The 12072-nt window shown below is 35.8% G+C and overlaps 1 protein-coding gene across 1 annotated transcript in view; it reads left to right on the top strand.

Moving 5' to 3' along the window:
• Nucleotides 1-6329, top strand: part of DPYD (dihydropyrimidine dehydrogenase) — a 1041936-nt gene extending 1035607 nt beyond the window's left edge. Inside the window, exons 22-23 of the mRNA XM_007485012.3 lie at nt 921-1061; nt 4689-6329. Coding sequence (XP_007485074.2) covers nt 921-1061; nt 4689-4859 — 312 coding nt within the window. The 3' untranslated portion in view covers nt 4860-6329. The remainder of the gene's footprint in view (nt 1-920; nt 1062-4688) is intronic.
• Nucleotides 6330-12072: the final 5743 nt, after the last annotated feature.

Here is a 12072-nt window from a genome sequence, read left to right as displayed (position 1 = left end):
AAAGAATATGTTTTTTAAAGTTAAGAACAAAAGCAGAAAATCTTGACAGTGCCCTGCGTTGACAAACATTGTTACAATAGTCTGTTTTGTTTTATGAAACAAAGTGTGTTTTATTGTTGATGAAACATCGTCTGTGTTCTACATAGTAAGCACACTTCCAATTAATATGAAGAACAAAGCAATGTATAACAGCCTACAAATCCTTAGCCCTGAAAGAAGAAAGACCTAGTTCTTTAAATGTAAAAGCAGATCTGATCTGACTATTGGATCAGACTAATTTATTATCATAAATTAGAATATTTTAATAGTGAAATATATTCTTCTAGAATTGGATAATTAAGCAACAAGATGTGACAGGTGGGTGTATTGCCAGATAGCTTTGCTAAATGAAAATTAGAATCTAAACAGTGAAGTAAATTTATAAAATCTACATTTATGGGATTTCCTCCCCTACTTCCCTCTATCTGATTTTCTATATGCTTAAATGTCCATTAAAGTGTGTCGATATGAAAATATTAGCCATCATTTTTATCCTTCTTCTTGGTTTCTTAAAATGCCCAAGTGCAAGTGATCCATAACAACTGAAAGAAATGTCCTTTCTCCTCCAAGGGAGACCTGGGATGCTGGTCAAGAGATTCCACCATAGAATAGCTATCCAGTGCAACGAGCTCACATTGTTCTAAGCAAGATATATAGATGGCCCATTTTTCAGAAGACAGAGAGATTTAGCTGTAACTACATTCTGAATTTTTATGAGCATTAACATATTTTATCTGCTTCATGCAATATGAAGTACAACACCTCAAACCTCCTGTGTTACTTACCAGTGACATTATGTTAAAACTCAAAGTGATGTTCATTTAGATGTGGAAATACCCAAAAATGTGCATTCTAAGTGATTCAATGCTGTATATTTCTAGGACATAATTGGGAAAGCACTGCAGTACATTGGAACATATGGTGAACTTAACAAAATAGAGCAAGTCGTGGCTCTGATTGATGAAGAAATGTGCATTAACTGTGGGAAATGCTACATGACCTGCAATGACTCTGGATACCAGGTAGGAACATGCATGAAATTAGCCAGAAGACCCAGGGAGGTATCTTTTGGGATGTGTTGACAAAAAAGAATCCTGTTGCTAAGCATATGATTAAAAACAGATGTATCAAGTCTTCTCTTCACCACTAGTAGATTCTCTCTTCCTCTTCAGCAGCCATCATTCAAAGTATGCTAACGTAGTAATTTAATATCAAGAGCAGGTAGAATTAATTTTATGGGAAAGAGGAACCCAGGCCTTAAGAAAAGCATAGATGAATTATGATATTGATATAATATATAATAATACATATAATTGGTTTTATTGGGGAACCTCTATACTATTCACCTAAAGATTACTATCACCTGCCTTTTGAGCTCAACTCATCATTGAGAGCATTCATCTCCATTTAAATTTTATTGAGCTTTTAAAACAGGAATATACATCCTCTAGACATATCCATTAGTTGGAGAGGTGAGTTCCATGGGGACCTTTTTGCAACTTTCAAAGATAGATAAATGATGTTGTTGCTGTGCTACCAAACCATTGCTGCCCCTTGCAGGTAGCCATAAACTCCAGAAACAGTGCTGTAGTCCATGCCAGAGACACCTAATTCTATAGAAAAGTCCTCTGGGACACTGGCTTCAGATAGGGAATAGAATAGAGTGAAGCAAATGACCATTTAACTCCCAGTAGCCTCTTCTGGATCGAATTGCTATTAAGCGTTGGGAACTCTCTTATTGTCCTTTTAGGAGCATTATATAGACTTCTATTTTATGTGCAAAGATAAAAGAATATCATGAATTAATCCTTTTATTCTTGAAATAGCCATGAAATGATAAAGGCAGTATGGTAAAAAGATAGACAAGGCTGGCCTTGGTCCTGTCTCTGACATATACAATCTGGATGACCATGGACAGGTCATGTAGCCTCTCAATATTGGGGCCGCCATGATATAACAGAAGAGAGCTCTGCCTAAACATTCAAAAATACCTGGAATCAAATCCTGTCTGTGACATTTAGGATCTGTATGACTTTAGCCAAGTCATTTAAGCTTCAGTTTCTTCATCTGAAAATAAGGATGTTGAAATAGCCTCCGGTGTTCCCTTAAACTCTAGATTTATCATCCTACCTCCCATGATGTAGTAATCTTAGAGAAGGTACCAATTTCTTTTGGCAGAAAGTTTTCCTACTGGGAATTCAACCCATAAATAAAATTCGAGGTGTAGAGTATGAGGTCCCCAGAAAAAAAGTCTTATCCTGGATAGATTCTGCACATGAATGTGAGATATTTACATTTCTTTATTTTTTTAACATTAATTTTTTAATATGGCAAGGCTGTTTGGGATACAGAATTTCCTTTAGAGACTGGATCTGGAGCGGTAGTGTTAGAAGGCTGGTATGAATGCCAAAAAATATGGTGATCATTAATAAAATGTTTTACATCATGATTGAGCTACATTGAAGTAAAGGAAAATAAGATATTTTAGAAATATGTGAGTTGTCTGAGGAAAGTAACTTTTAGGGAAGAAAATGATGTCATACTGGTAAATTCTATTGAATGTTTTTTAGTCAAGGTTAGATGCAGATTACTTCCTTTATTCTTCTGCTTATAACTAATATAATTATGATTAAATATAAATCATTTTCCAGTATCTAATTATCATAATTTGATAGGCTTGTGTGTATGTTTTTGCAATCTTAGCAGGATTTTTAATTCAGTTCTGTCTCTCAATTTCTATTCTAATACTTCACTTTCTTATCTCTTGATGAAAAAATTCTAGTCTATCTTCTGTTGAAATAGTCTAAATAAAAATAATCACATGAGAGACAATTATGAATTACTTAGCAAATGTGTAGGTGGGCAGGTCTAGAAGACTTCAAACTAAAGTCATAAAATAAAGGGTTCCAGTCCTCAGATGTGGACATTTTTTATTATCATCGAAGGATAGAACTTTACTATAATTTACATAATGAAGTTTCAGTAATAAAGGGGAAAATAAAAATAATGGATAAAATAACTGACTCTTCTTAGAAAGCTCTTCTTTTGTCTCTGTCATCTCAAAAGGATTTAATGTCAGAATTTTAAATTGTCAACTCAATGCAAGGTTTTGAGTGTCTAAAATTTTCAAAGTGTAAGATTTCTAAGACACAAGTATCTTTTTAGTCTCTTCAAAGATGTCACTTGGACTTCTTTTCATGTCAAAGGGGGAAAAAACTGAAGGAAAAATTTCTTTCACTAAACTCCTGCTACAAATTTTATCTTACAAAATATGAAAACCACTTCCATGGAAGAAATATTTTGGAAAAAAAGTTAAGAGATTGATAGGAATGAGTTTCAATGCAGTGTAAGTTGGACTCAGACATATTTTGAAAAAAAAATAAGCAAAGTAGATCAAATGTTTTTGTTAAAACATAGTATGTTGACAAGTGGTTTCCTTTTTGTACTTTGCTATTTATGTAAGATTATAGCAAATCAAAAACAAATTTCACATGCAAAGGATTTGGCACATCATTCTATTATTTCTTTGGTTGATAACCGATTTCTGTTTTCTCCTCCACCCCACCACTATTCTCAAAAAACAAAGATAAAGGGGGCAACTGGGTAGCTCAGTGGATTGAGAGCCAGGCCTAGAGATGGCAGGTCCTAGGTTCAAATATGGCCTCAGACACTTCCCAGCTGTGTGACCCTAGTCAAGTCACTTGACCCCCATTGCCTAGCCCTTACCACTCTTCTACCTTGGAACCAATACACAGCATTGATTCCAAGATGGAAGGTAAGGGTTTCTAAAACAAACAAACAAACAAACAAACAAACAACAACAACAAAGACAAATCTTGACTCTAAATTGTGGATAGAGATTCCTTTGTAGGTTTTACATTGAAAATAATGTAATAATTGTTCATATTGAAAATGGTTATGAATCCTAGAGTTTGAGAACCCAGAAAAGATAGTGCCCTAACATTCACAGAAGTCCACAATATATATTTCAATGTTGGACCTAATGTGCCCCAACAACCCAGCAAATCTGACCACTGGTTGCCCAGCAATGTGTTTCCATGTGTCTTTCTTTCAATTAGATTATGAAGAGAATAAAAGGGTTAGTTTGGGAGGAAAGAAGGGGGTCGTATAAAAACAACAAAGCCAGAGATAACTCCAGAACTGAGAAAAACCCACCTCAGAACAAATCTAACTGGTGAAGTGGCAATGTTGCTGAGAAATATTTCCTCATGTGAAGAAAAATACCTTTAAGAAATTTTAAACCTTGTATTTTTAATGCAGAGGGATCCTCTCTCTCCCTCTCTCTCTTTCTCTCTCCCCTCTCTCTCTCTCTCTTTCTCTCTCTCTCTCTCTCTCTCTCTCTCTCTCTCTCTCTCTCTCTCTCTCTCTCTCTCTCTCTCTCTCTCTCTCTCTCTCTCCTCTCTTTCTGTCTCCTTCCTCCCCTCTCTCCCTCTCCTCTTCCTCTCTCCCTTTCCTCCTACCCCTCCTCTTTTTTCTTGGCAACTAAACTGTTGCTATAGTCACAATACAGTACTCCAGTAAGGGTGTCTCCAGTCATGATGACTCCTCCATCATATGGGAAAATAGGGGACATGCCTGACCTTTTTTTCCCCAAGAATGATATCAATACCATTTATTTCTGTTTGCAGGCCATACAGTTTGATCCCAATACCCACCTGCCCACCGTCAACGACAGTTGTACTGGTTGTACTCTGTGTCTCAGTGTCTGCCCGATTATTGACTGCATCAAAATGGTTTCCAGGACAACACCTTATGAACCAAAGAGAGGCTTGCCCTTAGCTGTGAATCCAGTGTATTAAGGTGATTAGTTTAACAGTCGTGGCGAATTGAGAGTCACCAGTGGAAATGGATATGTTTTCTAATTAGATCATTATTTTTAAATCTTTCTACATAAAAATAACCAGGATTATAATAGTAACAGTAATAATAATAATAACAACAACCATGTTAGGCTGCCCATAGCTATAAATTCTAATGATTCTTTTCAGAGAAAAGTTTTGTGAGACGTTAGCTATCCTTTGGTTAATTAGATGTTTTCTGTCAATTCTGTCCATTGTCGAGAAACATTAACTTTTCTTTGGCAATTAATGCTCCAGTTTCCAAATTACCCTGTGCTGGGCTCTGTCTTTAATTCCTAATTGTAAGTGAAATTAAGTATTTTGGAACAAAGTACAATTTAACATACAAGAAAACCGTTGCCGAGGAAACATTTTATAATTAAAAATTACATTTAATTTTAACACTGTTTCTTCAAAAATGTAATTAGCTCCATAAAGCACAAATGAAGCAAGTTATTTTACTATGGAAAGAAAAGAAAGGAAGCTTTAAATAGGGTTATAAAAGGTAGATTAAGTATTCTCAGCCAACATAAAACCTAGCTTCTCCTTTGTACCAGGCACACACATAGATACAAAGCATGAGTATTTGCTAACCATCACCATTACTGCCATTCTCCCCTCTTGCTTCAGAAAGGTGTCTAAAATCCATACCAAAGGATACAAAGTATTTTCCTTTAAATGTTCAGTTTATGTTCTTCAACTATGAGCTTATTCTGCTCTAAAACCTCATTTCTGCTATGGAGTGAATTTATTCTATGTACTTTTATTAACTTTCCGAATTTACATATTAAAAGGCAGTATGGCAAAGCTGGCCTGGAAATGAGGAAAACTGGGTTCACGTTCTTACTCAGACATGTGCTGGCCCTGTGATTTTAGGGAAGTTGCAACCTAGGAAACTCTCTAAGATTTTAAGTAAAGATAAAATTAGTGAGAAGAAATTCCACACCAGTTCTTTATACTAATGCATTCACAGATATAGACCAGTAGAAAATACAAATTTAAATATACATTTGAGTCAAACTTAAATTATATGGTGGCGCATACATTGAATTACTCAAGAATTAAAATATAATATACAAATAATATATAGTAAGTTTGTCTTTCTTTTCCTCTCTTTAAATGTTCCAGAACTATAAATATATAGTCAAAAAAGAAATTAACGTTTTTAATATTTCTTAGAATTTGTTTTTAGAATCACTTAATCTTTACTTTTCAGAATATTCTCATACAAGTCTATTTCTATTTTAGAATTTCTATGTTCCATTAATATATAAGATAAATCTATCAGCAAAGTATGATATGTCTATTCCTGTGCCAAAGAGCAAGATTTAAAAAAATTAAATTCCAATTGTATGTTTTTTTATAAATCTTTATTTAATCCAGTCTCTGTATTTCAAATAAAAAAATTAAATAAAAATTTATTTTAAGCAATTCAGCCTTTTGTTAACTCCTTTGCAATAACCCAATCGCCATCATTTGGATTTTGCTTAGAAGCACTCTTTCCTCATTTGTGAAAGCAATGCCAGATGACTGGTCCAAGGTAAAGGAGGTGGTATTATATTAAATTAAATGCTGTACTTCTATGCCAACTCCCCCAAACAATCACTGCTCTCCTGGCCCCTGCCAATGATGACTCTTTTAAGGCTAACTGAATTCTATCCCTTCCCACCCAGTGAAATGTGCATATGTCAGATAGTGTCATGGGACAGAGCACGGGCACAAATCAGTGAAAGGGAATAGGCAACCTGCTCTTAGCATCTCCACATGTTGCTTATTGTCCTGGCTCCCTATTTTCTGTTATCATTGATTTGGGGGTGGGGTAACCCCCTAACTAAGGATGGTTATAATATAAGCACTTTATTTAGCAAAAGTGACAAGCTCCCTTAGAAGAGAACTTTGCCAGATGTCATTGTAATCCATTATCCTTGATCCAGATGAATGTTTTTCACCCTGGGAACTCGTCATATCTTTGGGGAACATTAGAAGGAGACTTTCAGTGCCTGTTTGCCCTGAATCCTCTTCAGAAAGCTGACAGACAGCATGTCCTTTAATGGGGCTTGGAGAAAAGGGTAATTCATAACCTCTGCAACCTCTTCTGATCATGGTTCAAATATAAAAAAGGGTGAACATATTTAAGGGAGCTCTTTGCTATAAGCTTTTCTAGGGGATCTGAGAAGACGCCAAGCCTTTGAGTCATGACTCATGATGCAAATTATTGCATTTGTTAGACTTGCATGCATTCTCTCTTATTTAGCCAGTCTCATGGTAGTATTTACCTTCCTAACACATACTTGATCCTCATAACAGCCTTGGGAAACAGGTGCTATTATTATTATTAGTCTTATTTTATAAAGAAACTGAGGCAAACACAGATGTTAAATGACTTACCCAGGGTCACAAAGCTAATAAATGTTCAAATCTAGATTTGAACTCAGATCTTCCAATTTTTAGACCTGGTGTTTTGGCTTAAGATACTCTCCTTTCTCCTGAAGACAAAATATCTCCTCAGGGTCCTTGAAATACTACAAAAACAATAACATATCATATAGTGCTTGATATGCAGTACTCATTTGAGCTTCTCAGCAGCCTTAGATTTTGCTATATGTAATTTAAAGGTAAAGAAACCTAGAGATTTAAAATATTGCCCATTGTAGAACAACTGTAAGTGTCAGAAGCAATATTTGATCTTCCTGTGGCTAATTTCAATACTCTATCACATCATTGTTGCAGTGATTTCCCTAGATCATAGCCCATTCATATTTTTCAGCCTAGGCAATTCTTGTTCATGTTGCCGAGCTGGCTTCTGGATCATTTAATATGGGGGGGGTAGTATAACTCTTAGGCAATGTTTGTGTTTCTGAAAAATTCTATTGGCATCTATTTTTGAAATTAATCAAACCAACTAACAAAGAAGTATTAAGCAGCTTCTATATTCTAAGCACTTTGCTAGGCATAATGATGAAAAGCAATAGTCCCTCACCTTAAGAACCTTACATTCCAGCAAAAGAGATAATCTTTACAAATCTATGCAAATCACATATGAAACACATAAAAAATAACCTAGGTGGGTTGATGGGAATAGGTGATGAAGAAATCATTAGCAGCTGGAGTGGGGACCTGAGCTGACTCTCAGAGGAATCCAGTGATTCCTTAGAGACAGAAACATCCCTGGCATAAGATACATCCAAGTGAAAGACCCAGAGAAAATTGGTGACATTAGAGAAAACACTTTCATATGATGGCATGGACAAAATTGTAGAGCCAGAATGCTACCCATATCCTGGATTTTACTATAATCCACAATTATTCCACCTCTATGGTTTTGAGTTCTGAAATTCCTTTACTTCATCATAACCTTCTATAATTCTATCCTTCATGTTTGACACCTTTTAAAACAATCCTTTTCTCCACCCATTCCTCCACCATGTAATTAATTCCAAATTGTCCTCTCCAAACTCTCTCCCTTGACTTGTTACCACTGATTCCTCACCAAATACCAACCATGAATTAGTCCTACCAACCACTTTCTCCAGTCCTACTTACTCATATAAAGGAGCTAGAGAACGTCATATGACAACATTGATCATTGGAGTATCCAGGATTGGAGTTTGGCAAGGCATGAGTAGCAACAGAACAAGGGAGAGAGGGCTTCAACTTTAGAACATAGTATGGAATTAAACTGATTAACGGTATTTTCATGATAGGGAAAAGAGAAAATTTTATAAAGACCAAAGATGATGATAGCCTGGGAAATTACTGAAGAATAGAGGGATTGAAGATGATAGTGAATGCAAAGAATATATTTAAGAGGAATATGACAATTACAAATAGATAGAGGATTTTTATATTTCTCAATAATGGAAGTGGGAAAATTGTGGGTGATGGCAAGACCAATGATACAACTATGTGTGACTAAGGTGAGGGAATTTTGCTATTTATTGATGACAGTGACCAAAAACTTGATTTGCTAGAGACAATGGAAGACCAAGGTACATAATAACCAACTCAGACCCATAAAATCTGGTAGGTTATGGGAAGTTTTCTACTCAAAACTCTAATAGGAAATGAGATAACATTCTAGAGATTAATTACTGCTCATATGGGACTAAATTACACAGGAGAAGAAAGAAAAAGACCTGGAAGATGTTAACAATGAAGAAGTTATTATGTAATAATGAAGTTATAATTTCTTGTTGTTCAGTCATGCCCAACTCTTCGTGATCTCTTGGACCATACTGTCCATTGGGTTTTCTTGGTAAGGCTCATAGAGTTCTTTTTGTCATTTCTATCTCCAGTAGATTAAGACAAACAGGTTAAGTGACTTATCCTGGGCCACATGGTTATTAAGTATCTGAGGTTAGATTCAAACTCAGGTTTTCTTGACTGAAGAGCCAGCACTCTACCCAGTGGGCCATCTGCCCACTGTAGGCTAAGATACAGGAAATATGGACTGTAGAGAAAGGACTGGGGGAAGAGGTTTAAATATTTTCCAATTCTACCTATAATTTGCCCTTAGTCCACAGGGGATGATTATATGAAGATGTTTAAGAATTCAGGAAGTGTGTAAAGGGTGAATATTATGGTTGAGACTGAAAAAAATCTAAATTTAAATGGTCACCAAGGGAAATCCCAAATAATAAAATCCCAAGTCAGCTGCCAAATTTTTATGGTGATTTAATTACAACAGGAGGAAGAAAATATTAGAGGGAGAGAGAGAGAGGGAGAGAAGGAAAGAGGGAGAGAAGGAGAGGAGTTTAACTCAGAACCACTCTGGCTCAAGCTGAGCCAAAGCGGGCATTAAGGCCTTGGAAAGCCAAGGCAGGGAAATGAGTCAGTCCTTATCACTCATGTGACCGGTCTGAAGGAAAGCTGTCTGCGGGACTCCTCCAAGCTCAAGCTCCAGGATCGAATTGCACTCTAGCCCTCTCCAGAGGAAGTCACGAGAACTCCAGAGGCTGTTCTCTACCTCACTTCCTGCATCTCATATGTGCCAATGGTGGCTCAAGCTTGACTTAGGACTGCCCAGAGATCTGTCCTTTTTTTGCACATGTCTGTTGAAGGCCATCTCTTCAGATAGTTAAATCTTGAGTTTAATGTAGACCTTCCTAATCTTGTTAAACTAAGAAGGGAGGAGAAGTGTAGTTTCCAAGACCTGATTCTGTTATTCCAAGTATCTCTATTATTATTGATCAGGAAATAGCTAAATCAGATCTTCTAAAAAATGGTCTGATTAATCATTTCATCAAGGAAAATGACAATGGCGAGACATCCTTTCAAACCTTTTGGGATGCAGCCAAAGCGGTAATCAGAAGTAAATTCATATCCCTGAGTGCATATATTAACAAACTAGGGAGAGCAGAGATCAATCAATTGGAAATGCAAATAAAAAAACTTGAAAGTGACCAAATTAAAAACCCCCAGCAGAAAACCAAACTAGAAATCCTAAAAATTAAGGGAGAAATTAATAAAATCGAAAGTGATAGAAGTATTGATTTAATAAATAAGACAAGAAGCTGGTACTTTGAAAAAACAAACAAAATAGACAAAATACTGGTCAATCTAATTAAAAAAAGGAAAGAAGAAAAGCAAATTAACAGCATCAAAGATGAAAAGGGGGACATCACCTCTGATGAAGAGGAAATTAAGGCAATCATTAAAATTTACTTTGCCCAATTATATAGCAATAAATATACCAATTTAAGTGATATGGATGAATATATACAAAAATACAAACTGCCTAGACTAACAGAAGAAGAAATAGAATTCTTAAATAATCCCATATCAAAAAATGAAATCCAACAGGCCATCAAAGAACTTCCTAAGAAAAAATCCCCAGGGCCTGATGGATTCACCAGTGAATTCTATCAAACATTCAGAGAACAGTTAATCCCAATACTATACAAACTATTTGACATAATAAGCAAAGAGGGAGTTCTACCAAACTCCTTTTACGACACAAACATGGTACTGATTCCAAAACCAGGCAGGTCAAAAACAGAGAAAGAAAACTATAGGCCAATCTCCCTAATGAATATAGATGCAAAAATCTTAAATAGGATACTAGCAAAAAGACTCCAGCAAGTGATCAGAAGGGTCATCCACCATGATCAAGTAGGCCAGGGATGCAGGGCTGGTTCAATATTAGGAAAACCATCCACATAATTGACCACATCAACAAGCAAATCAACAAAAACCACATGATTATCTCAATAGACGCAGAAAAAGCCTTTGATAAAATACAACACCCATTCCTATTAAAAACACTAGAAAGCATAAGAATGGAAGGGTCATTCCTAAAAGTAGTAAACAGTATATATCTAAAACCATCAGCTAATATCATCTGCAATGGGGATAAACTAGATGCATTCCCAATAAGATCAGGAGTGAAACAAGGATGCCCATTATCACCTCTACTATTTGACATTGTACTAGAAACACTAGCAGTAGCAATTAGAGAAGAAAAAGAAATTGAAGGCATCAAAATAGGCAAGGAGGAGACCAAGTTATCACTCTTTGCGGATGACATGATGGTCTACTTAAAGAATCCTAGAGATTCAACCAAAAAGCTAATTGAAATAATCAACAACTTTAGCAAAGTTGCAGGATACAAAATAAACCCACATAAATCATCAGCTTTTCTATATATCTGCAACAAAGCTCAGCAGCAAAAACTAGAAAGAGAAATCCCATTCAAAATCACCTTAGGCAAAATAAAATACCTAGGAGTCTACCTCCCGAGACAAACACAGGAACTATATGAGCATAACTACAAAACACTTTCCACACAACTAAAACTAGACTTGAGCAATTGGAAAAACATTAACTGCTCATGGGTAGGACTAGCCAATATAATAAAAATGACCATCCTACCCAAACTTATTTATTTATTTAGTGCCATATCCATTGAACTCCCAAAAAATTTCTTTACTGATTTGGAAAAAACCATAACAAAGTTCATTTGGAATAACAAAAGATCAAGGATATCCAGGGAAATAATGAAAAAAAAAACCACATATGATGGGGGCCTTGCAGTCCCAGACCTCAAACTATATTACAAAGCAGCAGTCATCAAAACAATCTGGTACTGGCTAAGAGATAGAAAGGAAGATCAGTGGAATAGACTGGGGGAAAGCGACCTCAGCCAGAGAGTATACGATAAACCCAAAGATCCCGG

Source organism: Monodelphis domestica, chromosome 2, assembly GCF_027887165.1.
Source record: "Monodelphis domestica isolate mMonDom1 chromosome 2, mMonDom1.pri, whole genome shotgun sequence".
NCBI classification, from domain to species: domain Eukaryota; kingdom Metazoa; phylum Chordata; class Mammalia; order Didelphimorphia; family Didelphidae; genus Monodelphis; species Monodelphis domestica.
This window is presented reverse-complemented; position numbering and strand designations above follow the sequence as displayed.